The sequence below is a fragment of the Trachymyrmex septentrionalis genome, unplaced genomic scaffold, assembly GCF_001594115.1.
Source record: "Trachymyrmex septentrionalis isolate Tsep2-gDNA-1 unplaced genomic scaffold, Tsep1.0 scaffold129, whole genome shotgun sequence".
NCBI lineage: Eukaryota > Metazoa > Arthropoda > Insecta > Hymenoptera > Formicidae > Trachymyrmex > Trachymyrmex septentrionalis.
Window position 1 is genome coordinate 737,782 of NW_017304428.1, and position 20,206 is coordinate 757,987.

The 20,206-nt window shown below is 34.2% G+C and overlaps 1 protein-coding gene across 1 annotated transcript in view; it reads left to right on the forward strand.

Moving 5' to 3' along the window:
* Window positions 1–20,206, forward strand: part of LOC108756636 (dihydropyrimidine dehydrogenase [NADP(+)]) — a 65,834-nt gene that overhangs the window by 41,319 nt on the left and 4,309 nt on the right. Inside the window, exons 10-12 of the mRNA XM_018500606.1 lie at window positions 7,598–7,750; window positions 7,837–7,957; window positions 14,609–14,871. Of these exons, the coding sequence (XP_018356108.1) occupies window positions 7,598–7,750; window positions 7,837–7,957; window positions 14,609–14,871 (537 nt within the window). The remainder of the gene's footprint in view (window positions 1–7,597; window positions 7,751–7,836; window positions 7,958–14,608; window positions 14,872–20,206) is intronic.

A 20,206-nucleotide genomic window follows, 5' to 3' on the forward strand; every position in this document is an offset into this window, starting at 1 on the left:
AAAGCGTAAGTCGTTATCGTCACTCGGTGTCGCCGAGGTGATATTCAATTGGATGCGGTTCGATTAGACACCGCACGATTGGATACACTCAATTAGACATGTTCAATGACACTGATCGATTGGACACCGATCGATTGAACGCCAAGTGATTGGAGGGGAGGGGATGTAGAGTGAATGTCGCTTCGCGTAAAAAGTCGAAACCCATGTGCAACAGTACAATTATAGAAGTCGTACGCCCCTCGGCAAGGAAAAAATGTCGAATCGATCAGTGTTCAAATGATCAGTGTCCAATTGAACATGTCCAATTGAGCGTTTCCTTCAAGCTGCGCATTTAGAATGCCTTTTTCTTTACCGCTAACTGGTAAGGCTTTAAACACACTGGTAACTCATCATGTAAGACGATTTTCGTTTCAACGCTCGTCTGATTATTCTGTTTCGGTATACATAGTCCTCGATTAGATGCTGCATTTGATGGCGATATCGTTCATCGACGTTCGTATAGTTCACCTGAAAATTTTTTGCGCATAGTTCCCGTACCGTTTATTTGTAAATCCCCTGAATCGTATTTTTGTTTCCATTTTCTTTGCAATTATCTTCTTGGTCTTTGTCTTCCTTTCTCTTTTCTTTTTTATTGTTATCGACTTCGTTATTCTTCTTTCTTATTTCTTCTTTGCTCATCGTTTCCACTATTTTTTTCATCTTTTCTTCATTATTTTCATTATTCTCCTTCATCCTTTCTTCTTTATTGCTGCTATTTTTATTATTCTCCTTTGTTTCTTCTTCTTTATTATTATCGCGCTCATTTCTTTACGAAAAATATGCCGCCCTTCATTCGGATGTCCATCTGCCTTGTTAAACTTTTTCCTTATAACATCCTCTTGTCCATTGCGTCGTCCGGTGCCACACGTATTTCTGTCTTGTACCGATATCCTTGGATTAGATCAGCTCAAAAATACATTAATCGGCTTTACTAATACAGTTCGTTTACTTTAAATATATTTAGTAAATAATACTTAATAGATTAAGTTTTTGATAGATGCGGCGTATATACCGGAGTTACCCTACACACAAACACACACACGCACACGCAACGCACACACATAAGAGCTTCTTCTAAATATACGTATATTTGATTTGATGCAAAAATGGCTTAATCCGGATTATAAATGTGATGTGATACATTTTTTTGATCGCTGAACACGATGCAATAATTTATTTAGCGATATACGCCTTAAGAAATACAGTCCAATTAATGTGAAAAAATAACCAAATTTTGAAGTCAAGGTCGATTTTAACAAGCGTTCAAATGGGCCATTACTTTTCTCAAATTGTAGATCATCCAGAACAAGATCCAATTGGAATTTTCCCGAGATCTTCTACAAGGTCTTTAAAACTACAAGGTCTTTTGTATTTAACTAGATTGTAAAACGTTTTTAAGGATAGAAAAAAATTTTTTATACTAAAGTATACTACCCAACAAAAAATAGGAAACACTTTAGAACACGCTCAAAATTATACAATATTCAGAACACCGTAACTCGGTGAAAAATTACCTTAAAAAATCAAAGAGTCACATTGCAAGAGTCACGAAACGTTGGCATTCCAAGAATGGATCTGGACACGGAGAAAACCCGCAAAACGCATAATGTTTATAACTACTATAGTAGTTTGATTGCGTTTATAAATTCAAAAAATAATGTTGGCGCGCAGTTCAAATAACTATATATTTAATACATGAAGAACTCCGCACTAATCTTATATGAAATTGGGTTCCGGTGAAATTAAATGATTTTTTCGTATTATAGCTTATAACCTGCTAAACAGAACATATAAGTTTTAGCGCAAAAAAATGAAGTTTTCATGTTCGATTCACCCACAGTCGCCGACATCTCACCATAAAATATTCAACTAACTTAAACGGCTGACCTAAAATGAATAAAATTATAGTGTTTTGAAAAGGTCTCAACAAAGACCTTTTTATAAGAAAATGAAAGAAAAAGTGCGGGATCTCGCTTAAAGAATTCAAATTGGAATTTTGCCCTCCAGCGGCTTGACCTTTCTAAACTCTACAACTTTGATCTAAAACATTTTTTTATAAAACTTATAGTTTTCTAGATATTTTACCGTTTTGGAACATTTTGTTCCTTATATGATTATATATAGTGCCACATACGAATCGTATAATTACATACTATTATATATAATGTCCAAGGTATGTACATATGTATAAAACAATACTATAATGCACTTTGACAGGTTAGCGTGCGCAACTGCGCAAATACGTGGTGATTGGTAGGCTCGTGTTGTAGAGAGAGTACTCTATAATTTTGGCATTCCACTCTTATCGCTCCATAGGACCAAATTTAGAGAGACTCTACTGTAGCTTTCTATTCCTTGTCCATGGAGGACAAGCTCAAACTCATGCACAATACAGCCTACTTCTTTGTTTTGCAAATATACATATTTGAAGTCTCCACGTTTTATCTTAATGTTAACATCCATGACGATGCAAAGGTGGCACTTAGACCTAAGCAAGGGTCAATTGAATATTTGAGGAATTATTTTAGCACTGGTCACACTCAATGTGCCTGTATATGGACGGTTCCAAACTCAGAGATGTGCCTTCGTGGGTTTCACTATCGTGTCACATGATGAATCAATTGTAATAAAATTCAGAACATTTGTTTCGTGTCATTCTATTGGAAACTATGACGGTTTTAGAGGCGGTGAAACTAGGATTCAAACATGGCTAATCTTGTAATCTTCTCGGACTCAAAATCAGTCTTGAGACCATAGAATCACCGTTTAAGCCAGATAAGCTTATTCTAGTATTACGTATTAAAACATCGATTATTAAGTTAAAAGAAGAAAAGAGAACTGAAATTACTTTGATATGGATTTCCTAATCACATAGATATTCGGAATAATGAAAAGGCAGATAGGTTGGCGGAGAGGCGATTCAATCGAGGACCGACGTATAAGTAGGTATTCCAATGAGAGAGTTCCGCAATTTATTGAAGGATGCGGCTGTAATGATCATTATTATTATCATTGGGTTAATAGCGAAGCGGTAACCTATGGCTCCTATTGTAGTAATTTTCTTTTCGACTCAAGGCGCATATAGTTTGACAGATTTGGCTTAGAAAGAAGAATGGTGCACTGAGAGAAATGATTTTGTTATAAGAACAAATCAATGGAAAGCAAATGTGATGTTTGTTTAAAAAACAATCGATTTGTTACGATTGCAAATTAATTCGTCAATGTAACAAATAATCAATAGCATCGCTAGCAAATAAGAGGTTCATATTGTAACGTTTGCATGCTTAGGAAAGATCTCGCAACAATTAAAATAAGCCGAACTACGTCTTTATATACTTCTTATATTTGTTATATCAAAAATGCACGCTATTGGCACCGCCATTACAACAATGGTCGGGAGTGTGTTCCCCCTTCGCTTACGCTCATCACGCCGTCTTAACAACAGCATCGCTCGGGAAGAAAAGAAAATATCCTAGCAATGCTTCCTACATCTTGATAACGACTACACTACTATTTCCTCCATACTTAATTTGAAAAAAAAGAAAACAAAAACAAAAAGAAAATACAAATCCACTTATAAGTTTAAGATTTGCCGAGGCTTCGGTACTCGGCTTGAGCGCCTCCCTACTTCAGTGCGAGTACTTACGTGGTTCCTGGAGGTTTCGTTGAAGTTGTTACGCCCGGGCGACGCGCGCTTATATCACCGTTCGCAGTGATCTTGTCGTAGTCGCTAACATTACAATTAGTCGATGATGTCCCCTCTTTATCAGCGTTTTCTTACGCTAGAGTTTACAGAAATATCCGACGAAATACCGTCTTTTGGCTCCGAGGCCTCGATCATAGATCAAGATTCGGGTAAACGCAAATTACATGCCCGCAGTTGATCAATGTGACGTCTCCAGATACGTCATCCGTTCTAACATTATAAGTAACCAGACTAGTTTGCTCAACAATTGCTGCTTGTCTCCACTTTGTCTTATAATCTTTAGCCATCACGGAATCGTTAACTCCAAAAGTAACTGCACGATTAAGAAAACGTTGTTGATTGCTTTGCTTCTGCTCAACTCTACTTCTAATATCGGGTTTAATAACATCCAGTCTCGTTCCCAAACATCTGTTTAAGTGCAATTCGGCTGGTGTCTTTTCACAATGTGATGTCGAGCGATAATAAAATAAATATTTACATAAGGCATCCTGTCTTGTATTATCCTTAAGTAATACCCCAAACTTCTTTTTAAAAGTGCGCGCGGCGTTCTCAGCCGCCCCGTTTGACGCAGAATGATATGGTACGGTTTTCGTATGCTTAATAGCATTTCGCAATACAAAATCTTGAAACCGCTCGCTCGCAAATGCCGGCCCATTATCAGAAACGATTTGATATGGCAGCCCCCATATGCTTATATACTCTTTAAAAGCTCTAATTGTATAATAGATTCCGAAGAAATATCGCACATTTCCTTAATATCAATCCATTTCGAGTACGCATCGGTTATCACAAGATACATATGACCGCTAATCGGTCCGCAAAAATCTAGTATTGTATGCAATGGTTTGGACCCTGAGGCCACTTCCATACATGTAACGAAGCCTTTGGGGGGAATCGTCCGCGCACTCTAAGCACCCTTTATATGTCTTTGTTATCTCTTCGATGTCCCTATCTAAACCAAGCCACCAAAAATAAAACCGAACTAACGCATTAATTTTAACTACCCCGAGATGAGCTCCGTGGAGTTCTTCTAGTAAATCAACTCTCAAAGACTGTGGAATAATAATGCGGTATTTCCACATTACGCAATCTTCTGCCAATATTAATTCTAACGATGACTATGGAATGGCTTCAGGCAATTATCTACTTTATCCGGCCAACCCCACATTACAAAATCCCGAACTCTCCTCAAAATTGCATCTTTATTAGTTTCCCTACGAACGACTTTACTACCTACACACCTCTTTCCCGATTATTTTTAGATACGTATGTTCCTTCGTCTCTTTCAACTCGTTAATATTCTCCCTACTAATTCTCCATAGACTGTTAGCCCATTATTCTGTCCCTTAATGTGCTTAATTTTAAAGTCATACTCTGCTAAAAATATGGCCCACCTTTGCACTCAACTAGCCGCCATCTGCGGAATTCCTTTCTTTGGTCCAAAAATGTACGTAAAAGGCTTATGGTCGGTTTCTAATATGAAATTACGACCATATACATACTGGTGAGACGTTTTCACTCCAAATACCAGAGCTAATGCTTCCCTATCAAGTTGAGAATAATTTCTCTGCGCCACTAATAATATTTTAGAGGCGAAAGCTATTAGTCTATCTGACCCATCCGGAAGAATATGTGACAAAAAAAACTATCCCTAATCCTATAGGAGATGTATCACACGTAATTTTAAATGGTCTCCCAGTATCATATAGTAGTATATTAAAATCTCCCGCGATACTCTTTAGCTCTTTTAAAAGCTAAGTCTTGCTCCTTTGTCCAACCCCATTTCCTATTTTTCCTAAGAAGTTCGTACAGCAGCCCTATCATGTCTGGAAAAATTTGGAATAATAATTAATCATAAAAAATTTGATGACTTGAAAAGACTTGAGCTCTATTATGATCTCGGGTTTTTTAATATTCAAGATTGCGTCAACTTTCCTGCTTGAAACTCGAATGCCCTTGGCGTTTAACTCAAATCCTAACAATTCAATACTGTTTTGCGAAAATGCACATTTATCTCTACTTAAGGCTAATCCACAATCTTGTAATCTCTGTAATACTCTCGTTTTGATCATGCTCTTCCCTCATAGTTCCTGTAACCACTAAATCATCGAAGAGTATTACGACCTTGTCCAAGTCCTGTAAGATCTTTTCCATTTCGCGCTGGAACAAACCAGGCGCTGATGCTATTCCGAAGCTCAAACGATTACTTCTAAACAAACCTTTATGAGTTGTTATCGTGACTAACGATTTTGATTTCTCATCTAACTCTATCTGCTGATAGACCTGAGCTAAATCTAATTTTGTAAATATCGTACCTCCACCTAATTTTGTGAGTAAACACTCTCTGACACTCTCGGAATCGGATGCTTATCCACAAGTAAGTGTGGATTTAGTGTCACCTTATAATCTCCGCATAGACGTATTTGACCGATTTTGGAACTGATACAATGGGCGTTAGCCCACTCACTATTTTCAACCAGAACTCCTTCTCCTATTAAACGATCAATCTCTTTTTCGACTTTCTCTTTTAACGCGAAAGGCACTGGCCTTGGTTTGCAAAACACTGGACTAGCATCCTCTTTGCAACTTAAATTTTTTTTTAGTATAATGCCCTAGTATCTTAGGAAACAGTGACTCGAATCTTTTACAAATATCATTAGGCTCTTCGCTCACTGCTTTAACTGACAGCTTCTCTACTAATTTATTGAATTAAACAATATCTAGAGCTTGAAGCCAATTTCGACCTACAATCAATGCGCTTTTACCTGATAAAATAAATAATTCAAGTTCCCGTTTTTTATTCTAAAATCCTACCTTAACCTTTGAAGTACCGAGAAGGATTATTGGGTCCTCGGTGTATGTTTTAAAATTACGCGTAGTTTTCTTCATTATCGCATTTCCAAACGGTTTAAACTTATCGAAATCTGTTTTTGATATTGCAGAGATCGGCGATCCTGTATCAATTTCGAACGTTAGTGCTTTATTTCTAATTTCTCTAGTAAATTTAATTTCCCTAGTAAAAATTTTTCTCAAAATTTTTTGTATAATTTTTCAGAATTTCTCTACAATTTTATAACTTTCTCACATTTTTTACAAATTGGAACATTTCTCAGAAAATCTATATCTTTTTTCAGAATTTTTCATATATGTTAATTATGAAATATCGTAAAATTTTTAAGAATTTTTGTAAGTATAATTTCTGATGAAATGTTATAAAATCTAAAAAATTTAAAAATACTTTTCAAAAATTATGGGATGAAAATGGGAGAATATTTTAGAATTCACTTGTATGAAAAGTTCTGAGAGAAGACGTAAATTTTATGAATATTTATGAGTATTTCTGAAAAATGTTACAATTTATATAAAAATTATGAGAAAAATTTTCACCAGGGTGAATTTAATTAAATAAGCATGGTATGGTTAGAGGATGGAATGTTAGAGAAATAACATTCTTTAATAAACCTTAATGATATACTATACTCGTATATATGGCGCTAGATAATGAGGAAAATATGGAGAATAACATCAAATGATTTTCTGCAAATTGTTTGTAACTCGCGGTTATGTTGGCTATTGTAACTCATTTGAAACTCGCCGTTGGCTATTACATATGGCGGATTTTGGCAACCAATCAAAAGTTGCGATCACATTGTCCTCTTATTATAGGAACACTATCAAAAACTATAAGAGATGACTTAGTTATTAAGGCAAAGTTGCTCAGGATTATAATCTTAACAACATATGTGGTCAAGATCATCGGGAGTTCTTTGTAGTAAATAATTATCGAAATCTCTTTTAATTGTTAGCGACCAATCTTTTATTTGTTAAATTTTATCGTATATTTCTGCACAGATTGTCATTGCGAGCATTATGTGTACATATAACAGGGCTGATTGGACGAAGCTGGCGAAAAAAGCGGAAACAGCTGGTTCTGATGGTTTGGAATTAAACCTATCTTGTCCGCATGGTATGGGCGAGTCTGGAATGGGTCTAGCTTGTGGACAGGTTTGTCCGTTTAATTTTCGTTTTCTCGTTTACAGCAAGCTGTAACAAGTTATATGAGAGTAATAAAAAAATGAAATTGATTTTAGGATCCTGAACTGGTTAGAAACATCTGCAGATGGGTTCGCGAAGCAGTCAAAATACCATTCTTCGTAAAATTGACACCCAACATCACTGACATCCTTTCCATTGCCAAAGCAGCTTACGAAGGTAATTAAATTTATTTTAAAATATTAAAATAAAATTAAAGCTATGCATATAATGTGTAAAATAATAATATTAATCAGAACTAATTGAATATTTTTTCTAACACAATACTAAATGTAAGTTATTTGTGCGCAAAGTAATTTTACGCACGTATTAAATTCTTAAGGAGATATAAGAGTAAAGGCCTTTAAAAAAGGCTTTCTTTGTCAATTTTTTAAAATAATTTATAAGTTTTAGAAAAAATATGAATTAGTATATCAATTGGGCACATTTTGAAGACATTTTAAGAATCTTTATATGTCAAAAAATAAATACTCGTATATGGTAATGTTGCACAACATTTTAGACTTCCGTGTTCAAAAAACATGATCCATCGGCAGCGTAGAGAACTCAAGCTGTAATTATTTAAAACAAAAATTTCAAATCTATATGAGTGTAGTTTCAGTTAAGCGTAGCGATTTTTAAAAATAATTTTTTTTACAAAATGATAGCGGTTAAAAACATTTTAATGTCACTACATTTTGAACTTCTTAAATATTTCGCCCTTTAAAAACTAATAATTAAAAAAAATCTCTACGCTTAACTGAAACTATTCGTTTTGTGAAAATTATTGTACAAAGCTGAGATCGATTGGTCAAAAATTGTTCGAGTTATAGACGCCGCCAGTTATAAAGAATAATTTTGAGAAAAACACGTTTAAAGTTTCAGTATTGCATATTCAGTAATGTGCGCCCGTTTCCTCGCAGAAATACTTCAAATTTTATAAAAATCTTTCAGGAGCATATTTTTAAGACAACTAGCTTTCAAAAAAAAAAATTTTTTTTTTCGATTTTTTGAAAACTTTACTCTGTTATAATAAAGCTAATTAAATTTTTATGAAAGCTCATACATAAGCTGCTGGAAAAGTTTCTGCAATCTAGTATTTCCAGTGGCGCCAACATTCTGCTACTATCATATCCGTAAAATTAGACGTTTTTAACCTATAATTCAATTGATAGTTTGTACCCAAGACAACTAGTTTTGTTTGCATAGTATTTGCATAATATTTTAAAAGAAGTTATTTTGTAAGAAAATGGAAATTTCGCGTGAAAATTTTCGGGTAATAATTTTTTACGATTATAAATGTAATCTAACTCCGAAACAATGCATCGATCGACTTCATTTGGCTTTTGGGGATGAAGCACCATCCAATAGGACTGTTTATAATTGGTTTGCCGAATTCCAGCGTGGATGTACCTTTTTTAGTGATGAATTCCGTGAAGGTCGTCCATCCACGTATGTTGTTGTCACTAATGTTGATGCTGTGTATGAAATAATTGAGCGAGACCGGCATATAACATACCGCGAGATTCAGGCATCCTTAGGCATTGACATGAAAGCAATACATACGATTTTGCATGATCACTTGAGCGTACGGAAACTTTGCAGTCGTTAAATCCCACACAATTTGACCAAAGCTCAAAAACAGGTTCGTGTTAAATGGAACAAAGAAATGCTCAAGAAATTCAACCGAGGTCGGTCAAATTTGGTCAACAACATCGTTACTGGGGACGAAACATGAATTTATTCGTATGAGCCCGAAAGTAAACAACAATCCACTGTTTGGGTATTTCAAAATGAACCGAAACCAACAAAAATTGTTTGTTCACGCAGTGCTGCCAAGCAAATGATTGCTTATTTCTTCGGTTGTACCGGATATGTGACAACCGTGGCTTTAGATGATCGAAGGACTGTAAATACTGATTGGTATACAACAATTTGTTTGCCAGAAGTCATAAATGAATTTTGTAGAACAAACCGAAATCATCGCATCATCCTTCATCATGACAACGCCAGCTGTCACACAGCACGTTAAATCATTGATTTTTTATCCAGTAATAATGTCGAATTGATGACTCATTGTCCGTATTCACCTGATTTATCACCTAATGACTTCTTTTTGTTCCCAAATATTAAAAATAAGATGCATGGTGAGCGATTTGAGTCGCCTGAAGCAGCTGTTGTAACATTTCGTACACTAATTTCTGAGGTTACAGGCTTAGAGTGGAAAAAATGCTTCGAAAATTGGTTCGAGCGTATGCAAAAATGTATCGATTTTAAAGGCGAATACTTCGAAAGACAAAAAAGCCATTTACCGAATTTTACATGTTTTTTTTTCATATTGTTTGCAGAAACTTTTCCAGCAGCCTACGTATATATATATATGTGAGGCAAGTCAATAAGTTCTTAGAAAATCGGTCAGAGGGCACTCGCAGTCTCATGTCACATCACTTTTTGACAAGTAGCATCTTTCAGCTGATTACTATCAAATTTTGAGTGGAATTCATCGCGGGGTTTCATTTCTGTAGTCGATTAAAGCGAACAAACTTTGTATTTTTTGCAAAATGGAAAAAAACGAGTTTCGTGCAGTGATCAAACATCTACGAGTACATATGAAAGATTTAACGCCGAAAGAAAGCCGAGTTAGATAATGTTTATTGCACATCTGCACTAGTGTTTGCGACTATATAATTGGGTGAATGAATTTAAACGTTGTCGTACATCCACATGTGATGCATCTCGTTCGAGACGTCCAATTGAGGCTGCTACGCCAGAAATCATCGATAAAGTCCACGATATTGTTTTGATTGATCGATGAGTGAAAGTGCGCGAGCTTGTTGAGGCCAAGGCATATCACATGGCATAATGATTTCAATTTTGCACGAACAATTGGGTATGAAAAAGCTATCGGCAAGATGGGTGCCGCGTTTGTTCACTGTGGACCATAAGCGCGACCGTGTGACGATTTCAAAACAATGTTTGGAGATGTTTCAACGTAATCCAGATGAATTTCTGCGTCGATTCATTGCTGTGAACGAAACATGGATCCATTACTTCACACCCGACGAAGGAACAGTCAAAACAATGAACTTCACCGGGTGAAGTCAAGTTCAACCAGCTTTGAAGAAGGCGAAGACCGTAAAATCGGCCGGAAAGGTGATGGCCACAGTTTTTTGGGATGCACGCGGTATAATTCATATCGATTGCCTTTCATCTAAGCAAACGATCAATGGCGATTACTATGCAGCCTTATTGGCAGCCTGTTTCAACATTTTAAAGAAAAAACGTCCCCATTTGGCGAAGAAAAAAATGCTCTTCCATCAATGCATGGGTTCACACGTATCCGGCACCGATGGCAAAATTTAACGAATTCCGCTACGAATTGCTTCCCCATTCAGCATATTCGCCAGATTTAGCCCCCTGCAATTATTTCCTGTTTTCAAACCTGAAGAAATGGTTCGGAGCAAAGAGCTTCATCACCAGAGAGCAGCTCATCGCCAAAACAGAGGCTTATTTTGAAGGGTTGGACAAATCATATTATTCGGACGGCTTGAGAAAGTTGGATCAAGTGTATCGAGCTGAAAGGAGACTGTGTTGAGAAATAAAAATAAATCGATAAAAAAAATATGTTTTACTATGTTTTTCTAAAAACTTATTGACTTACCCTCGTATAAATATATATATATCCGCAATACCTACCTCATGCTAAACCATAGTGCCACGCCTAAACCGTCCCTATAAGAGTTGGTTTAGAACCTACCGGAAAGCGCGGAGACTCCTGGACCAAGAGTACCAGGAGTATCTTTAGAGTTCTCGAAATTGGAGTCGCCCAGCCGAGGACGCATTGTCTCTATCACCTTCGTCACCATCGGCTCCGTTGGCTCTACCTATTAATCGATACCTCCTCCTTCTCTTTCACCTCCCCCTCGAATTCCTTCACCTCCTCCTCAATCTCTGTCACCCGCGTTTTCGAACGCTCTGACGGAACAACACCTCTCCACTAACACCTACTTCTATTATTTCAATCCCGGTTTCCTCCAGAGGAATTGCGTCTCCGACGAACTCTACGGACAGCGTGGAGTTCTTAGAAGAAATTTCTCCTCCCCCACCAAGATCCTATTTCCGCATCCAAGAAAGTGACACTTTTGAGTCACTCATTAGCCAGTTCCCGCGGACTATCGCATTTATTCCTGAGGGAACCTTTACAATCGGTCCTCATTATTTTGATCAACACGAAATCCGGCACGCAATTATCGGCCAACATCCCCGTTCCTATATTCCTGTATTTATTCCGGATTCCCCCAATTCATATTTAGTTTCGGTGGAATTCTTTTAATCTTTTTTCTCCTTCCTCCGTTACTATCCATGAAATAGACTAAACAAAAACCTGTGTGCTCACCCTGAAACCTGATTCTCTGGTGATTTAACAATAATTTATGATGACGTTACTTATTATAGTGACAAATCGATTCAACTCACAATAATTTCATTAATATTAACAGTAAAAGAGGCTGAAATTATAACACAATACTAATATAACATAACGGCATGTAACAGGTTGCGGGAAAATTATCCCCTCCTTAATTATACTCCTTCTATTTTTTCTGTCTTCTACGGCGTAAATCCCAGCGCGGTATATTTGTCCGAGTTATCCTACAAGGTGTTTGAAAAATAATGATAAATGTTTCGCATAGGAGTAGAATGGAATTTTTCAGAATTTTTTAATACCGTATTTTCACATGTTGTTAAAAATGAGGAAATGTAGTACTAAAAAGTTGATAAAAAATTCTTAAAAAATTCTTAGAGCCCTTTGAGAAGAAAAAAAAATGTTTTGTCTTTTGCAGTTTTTCTGTAAAGTTGATAATATTTAAGTACAAAATGATTGAAGACCAATTTTCGGCAATTTTTTGCAATTAATATGTCGTTAACTATTGCAAAAATTGCAAAACGGTACAGAATTTTTCTTCTCAGTTTAGTCCATTCTGCTTCTATGCAAAAGATTTATCATTATTTTCCAAAGACCCTGTATATATACGATTGAAGTAACTACAGAAAAAGCTTGAAATAAGCGACTAGCGATATGAAGATTGACGCTGAAACATCAACGTTTTAATCGGAGCGGACAAAGCATTCTTTATGCCCAATTGCTTCACTTCTAGATAAGTTGATATCGGATAATTTTATTCAGAAGAGATATCTCAATTGTATTCTGGGAAATATCTCTTGGATAAAGTTTTCTAGAGATGAAGAAATTGAGCATTAGACTTTTATTTATAATATAATTTGGGGCAATTTTATCGCTTAAATAAAGATGCAAATGAGGAAAAAACCGCGCATATGCGTATGCGTGCGTGCGTGCGTGCGTGCGTGCGTGTGTGCGTGCGTGCGTGCGTGCGTGCGTGCGTGTGTGTGTGTGTGTGTGTGTGTGTGTGTGTGCGCGCGCGCGCGCGCGCGCGCGCGCGTGTGTGTGTGTATAAGGCGTAGATAGAATCGAATTCGAATCTGCAGATTGCTAATCCACAGATCAAGTATGTAGCCACTCGATTCCTTTCACCGAAAAATCTCATCATACTGCTTCTTTTATTCTATTTAAAGTAATTTTTTTTAAATAGTAATTGAACATCGTTATGTCCCTTTAGTGACGATGTAGCGCACTGCTTGAAAATTGGATGTATTGACGACCTTGGACATCTCTAAAATGTCCATTGCTAATGCCCAGTAATGCATTAGCAATGGATAGAAACATAGCGATAACTCACAAACCTTCTGGTATCTAATAAGAATCTTATTGGATAGTACATTGTATATTTGAAAATTCAACAATTGGGAATAATGGCCATAACAGTCAAAGCTAAATCTTTTAATGTTCACTGTATAAATAATTTCGGTATAGGACGTTCAAATTATGTCCATGGGACGTATTTTAAACATTCAACTTTTCTAGATATATTTTGGACATCGAATTGTTGCTTAAATAGATATGTTTGACACGCTTTTTGAATGATAGTTTGCAACATGCAGATTTCAAAAAACATTGAATAAATGGCAAAATTCATGTGATTATTTTTCACTTGGACTACTTCGCATTAAAATAATAACAAATGTCGACAGCAGATCTCATATTTAAAAAACATTCATACTATGGTGAAATCATTATGGTTTATAAAAGGACAGGTGAATCAGTAAAAATAAATTTTGATCAGAATTATTCCCTAAATCTTTATTGTTTTTTGAAAATTTCCGATCGGAATCCATTCTGACTTGTTCTATGATATAAGTGTTCTGGAGATGATTCCGTTTCGTTAAGCTCCGGTTGTGTGACGAGAGTATGATAACAGTCAAAAAGATTATAATCATATGTGCATTATCTCAAGAGATCTGGAATGATTTCTCCAGAGATTATTTACATTAAATTATTTGAGCATTAAAAGATTTAGCTTTGACTGTTATGGCCAATATTCCCAATTGTTGAATTTTCAAATATATTATACTATCCAATAAGATTCTTATTAGATACCAGAAAGTTTGTGGGCATTAGCAATGGATAGAAACACGGCGATAACCCACAAACCTTCTGGTATTATTGAAGATAACACCCGTAAAAGCCTAAAAACGTTATCAAGATTCTTATTGTTCATTTTAATTAATATAATATACTTATCCTGGTGGAAGAAAATTTCCACCAGCTGATTCCTCTAGAAGATTTGTCCGCAATCGTTCGATTGCCTTTGGCAATCTAACGTTCTAGCGACTGCCTGTGGCGATCAAATTGACTTCATATCGTTTGCTATTTTTTTCTTTATGTTTTAATTAATAACCCATCTTGTGATAAAGGCAAGGCTGATGGCGTTACTGCTATTAACACACTATCCGGATTAATGGGATTGCACGCTGATGCAACTCCGTGGCCGGCGGTTGGCCTCAATAAGTTCACAACGTATGGCGGGGTGTCAGGAAACGCCATTAGGCCTCAAGCCTTGAAAGCAATCTCAACAATCTCGAGACATCTTCCAGGATTCCCAATACTCGGCACTGGTGGTGTCGACTCGGCCGACGTCGCTCTGCAGTTCCTACATTGCGGTGCATCAGTTGTTCAAGTATCGAATTTTTCATAACATCCTTATCTTTATTCTTAAATCATGAATTTCTCCTTTTTTGTGTTGTCCTGTTATTACTGTTTTTCATTATTTTAAAATTTCAACATTTGGGAAAAATGACGATAAATGACATCCAGAAAAATTATTTTATAACAAAATGAAAATTGTACCTTAAAAATTATTTTGATTTTATAACATTACCCTAATGATAAAAATTTGTATAACATCTCATAATATCGATATTTCTAAGATTTTTTTATTTTTTAAATAAAAATTTCTGAAAAATAAACTTTTAAATTTTAAACTTTTATGATATTTAAATTAACTTCGGAGATGATAGGTACAATGAGAAATTTTAGAATATTTCAAAATTCACATATAGATATACATACATATAAAGAATTGAATGAAAAAAATATATTTACTCAATATTTTTTAGAAAAACGTACTAATTTATGTAAAAAATCTGAGGACTTTTAAGGTAATTATTTAATTTACCTTTTTAAAAGGGTAAAAAAAGGCACTAATAATGTACATATTTCTCGAATGAAACTTAAGTAATACGTTACGTATCTTTTTATTATTCCAACCCAAATAATAGTAGTTTTAATTCTTCTTCAAAGATATTCTTATTTTAATCCAAGTAATGGCAACTTTAATTCTCTGTCAAAAATTATTACTTCTCGAAAAAAAAACTATTGTACCAAATTAAAAATTAAAATCTAAGTGGGTACTGTCTATGTTATTTATTTTAACTCTAATATATTTGTATAAAAGATGATTTAATATCAATAACTGGTACCAAATTAAATCCTATTCCAAATTGAATAAATAATACTAACCCTAAGTTCCCACATTTCAAAAAAAGTTCGTATCTACCCACATCCGGGTATTTCTAACCCAGCATCTTCTTTTGCATGTATTTCAGATTGTAATGCATCAATTTTAACTATTTTTTTTAAATCTGTCGTTTGAAGAACTGAAAAAAAGAATTTTTAGTTAGAAAGTCGAAAATATCGTACCACAAGAAATATTTTACAATAAATAAAAAAGGATCGGAAAGAAACGTGAGAAAAACTAATTTTTTCAGACTTTCATATTTTTGTCAAAAATAAATGAAAAAGATTTTATTCGTAGATTTTATTATAGATAAATTAACAGCGCTAATTTGTTGAATTTTAAGAAACTAAAAGCATTTTTGCGATTTGTTCTAAAAACAATACTTTTTGTTTGCAAACTGAAGATAAATAATTTTTTAGTTTTATTGAAACTAATTATAAACCAAATGTCTTTGAATTTTGATAGAAATAAATTAAAAAAGTGTTTCTGTGATAAATATTAACAACTTATCGTTTTTCTGTGATAAATATTAACAATTTATCATTATATTTAATATTAATAATTACAATAATTATTAATAAAATTATTAATAAAAAATAGCGACTTTAAAGGGAAAAAGTATTACATTTTTACTTCTTTTACATTCTTTATTTTGATAAAATATACTCAATTATACATATATTAGGTGTACAAAAAAGTTCTGAGCTTTTTTTTGTAAAATTCAATCTTTATTTATTATAATCGTACGGAAATGGCTTGCTGCGTAACGCCAAGCTGTTCTGCAAGCTCCTTTTCAGTTTGCGCAGAGTTTATATCCAGCAGTGCTTGCAATTCGTCCGTTTCAATCTTTTCAGGGCGTCCAGCACGCGATTCATCTTTAAGACTGAAATCTCCTTGGCGAAACTTTTGATACCACCTTTTGCATGTTGCATGACTTACAGCGTTCTCTCCATATGCAGCACAAATCATTTCAGTGGCTTCAGCAGCATTTTTCTTCAGATGAAACGCGAAGTGGATGGAAAATCGAATATGCTCTTTTGTAATTGCCATCGTGAACACTACTGATTTTTGAGGTTATGTGCATCAAACGCCAAACCGTATCGCATTTCAGGAGGTTAAATGTTACTGTTTTAAAACCCCAAAAGGGCGGGAAGATATATAAAATTTAAATTGTTATTTCGGTTGTATCAAATCTAAAGCTCAGAACTTTTTTGTACACCTAATACAAGTACCTTATTGCAAATATATTATATTTTACAAAACTTATTTATATTATATTTTATCTATATTATATTTTACGTTATTTTTTTGGTAAAGCATTCACAGCAGTTTTTTTCAACTATTTTGCAGTCCGGATTTTCTGACGTTGTCAAATAAGGAATAAGATATCCCCGACATGCACTTTGTACAGTTACAACTCCGTAGCTAATGGTGAATTAAGGTCATTAAATAAGGGAATTGTAGAGGTACAAGTCCTCTCTCCTCTCCCTCCCCACAGCCTTAGGACCATTGCTCAAAGTGAATTCGAATGTCTGAACTGAAAATCGGGGGAAGGGGGAGGAGAGGTTATACTAACCCTTTGTGGATACTGAGGGTTGATATACATATATTATTTGTATAAAATATTTGATATCAACAACTTGGGTCAAGTTAAATCCCATATCAAATAAAATAAAAAATGTAATCCAAATGGTACTATCTTTAATTTTTATATTGTACAATGAAATATAATACATATATACAGAGTAGCCCATGTAAAATGTTACAAGCTAATATCTAAAAATATTTTTCTTATCAAAAAGTTGTTCATGAGAAAGTTTCATCGTATTCGAGGGATCTTTCTAACTATGTAAACAAAAATCCGCTCCCTCCCCCTTGAAGGGGGGCGGGGCGTAACATTAAAGTTTCAAATGGAACTTCTTACAAAATGTTACATATTTGAATTCTACGAGAAAAAAATAAGTAAACTTTGTCTAAAATATTTCAAAGGAATTTGAAGAGGATTCTCCTCTACATACTTTGAAGAATAACTGATTGGTTAATTTGAGTGATATTGATATAAATATGAGATCCAATTTCTCTTACAACTAGGTGAGAAATTTGAAACTACTTATTAATAAAAATAATTTTGACAAAACAGTTATAGAATTTATTAAAAATATTGAAAACCAAATAAGCGTAGATTAAAGAATATTATTAATTTTGTCAGAAATAATTCTACTCAGATTCTGAATAGATGTTACACTGATTTCAATCATTTAAATTCGGTTGAAAAACGAATTTTAGAGTGGCTAAATTTGACTAATAAATTCATTAAAAACCATTCAAAACTATTAATTAAAAGCAGATAAGGTAATGTCACTGTCGTTTTAAACAAAGTTAAATTATATATGGAGAATTATATTAAATTTAATATGGAGAAGAATTTTTCTGACATGGACACATACATAATAATAGACAAAGATTCTAGAACTAAGTTGACTTCCGAATTACGTTCTTTATTAATGAGCTGGAAAAAGAGTGGCTTTATTGATGATTCCACATATAGGAAATTACTTACTGATGATGGTAATCTACCTAGAGCATGTGGTTTATCGAAAATGCATAAACCTAGTCATCCTCTAAGGGTTATTATTTCTTCAATTAAGCCCATTATATTTTCTATCCTTATTCTTACATAACATTATTGTTAGCAATATATCGGAAGCTCCTAATATAAAAAAATAGCTTCCATTTGATTGAGAAACTAAATGGAACTCATTTTGATTCCAATTACATATTGATATTACTTGATGTAGTATCTTTATTCACTAACGGTAGAACTGGCGTTAAATAGTGATGGCGTTAAAAAGAGATGGGACTATATATCAAAAAAGATAAAGATTCCATCAGAAGAATTTTTAACCACTATCAGTCTGGTTCTTAATTCTACATTTTTTCATTTAATAATAAAATTTATAAATAGATTTTTGGTGCCCCGATGGGCTCATCATTGCCAATTATTGCAGACATGGTTATATAGGATCTTGAAGAAATAGTGATCTAAAAATTATCTGTAAATTTATTGTTCTATTTCCGGTATGTGGATGATACCATTTTAGCAGCTCTATTGGATATAACACTAATATGATACTAGAAATTTTCAACTCCTTACATGTCAAACTTCAATTTACTGTGAAGACCGGCATTGAGGATAGATTGAGTTTTTTGGATACTATGATTATAATTGACAACCATAAGATTATTTTTGATAGATACAGAAAAGTCTCTTGTTCAGGGAGATTTCTTAATTTTTACTCACACCACCCTTTGAGTGATAAAAAAGATGTTATCTTCGATTTCGTAGACAAAATAAATAAATTGCCTCATCCTCGTTTCCACGAAAAAAAACTTGGTTGATGCTATTCATATTTTTTTAAATAATAGTTATCCTCTTTCTTTTATTTTCTCAACAATAGATAAAAGATTAAAATACCATACACAGAAGAATAATATAAAACAAAATATTCATATTAAAGAGAAGTTTTTACAATTTCATATATATTAAATCTATCTCAGAAAGTTTTTTACCTATAATATATAAATGTAATTACAAACTGTCATATTCAACCCCAAAACCATTAAAAAGCCTCATAACTAGAGGTAAAGATAAACTAGATCATTTAGTTAATCAAAATGTGTCTACAAAATATCTTGTGAAGATTGTGAAGCTAGTTATGTAGGAAAAACTAAAAGAAAATTAAAAACAAGACTAAATGAACACATTTCGGACATTAATAGAAAGACTGGTTCTTCATCGGTGATTACTGACCATTGTATTAACTATAAACATAATTTCAATTAGAAAAATGTAAAGATCTTAAATAAGGAACCATTATATAAAAGATTGATCTCCGAAATGGTTTATGTTAAAAAACGAACATTATGATTGAACAAGCAAAACGATACTGAAGCATTATTTAATTCCTATCTACAGATTTTGCAGCCTCCTTCCCCTTCCTAGTCTTTTTCTTCCCTTCTCACTTCCATTGTTTCTTCTCTATTTCTATTCCTCTTCCACTCTCATCTCCTCTTTTAATAAGATATTATAAAACATCAGAATGTCGCCCACACGCTACAATTGGTAACATTAGTAATTTCTAAAGGAATTGTTTTTAATTTTCTCAACTCTAATCGTATTTGTCTCTGTTAAATTAATTTGACGTATTGTTTCAATCACTGGATTATTCTGGCTAAACCTTCACATTGAGATATATGTACAATTGTTTTATTTATCACGCATGCTTTAATATAGTTGTCTCCCAGATAGCAAAATGTCGGCATTGTGTCAGCATAGCGCACTCACGATTGTGGATAGACGTGTTGGTATATTTGTAGTAATTGAGTCGGCAAATGCGGTGCATGTGCGCAGTATTGTGCCGACACATTGTGCGCAGCATTTTGCCGACACATTGTGACATGATTTGCCGTCACAATACTGACAAGTTTTGTCGGA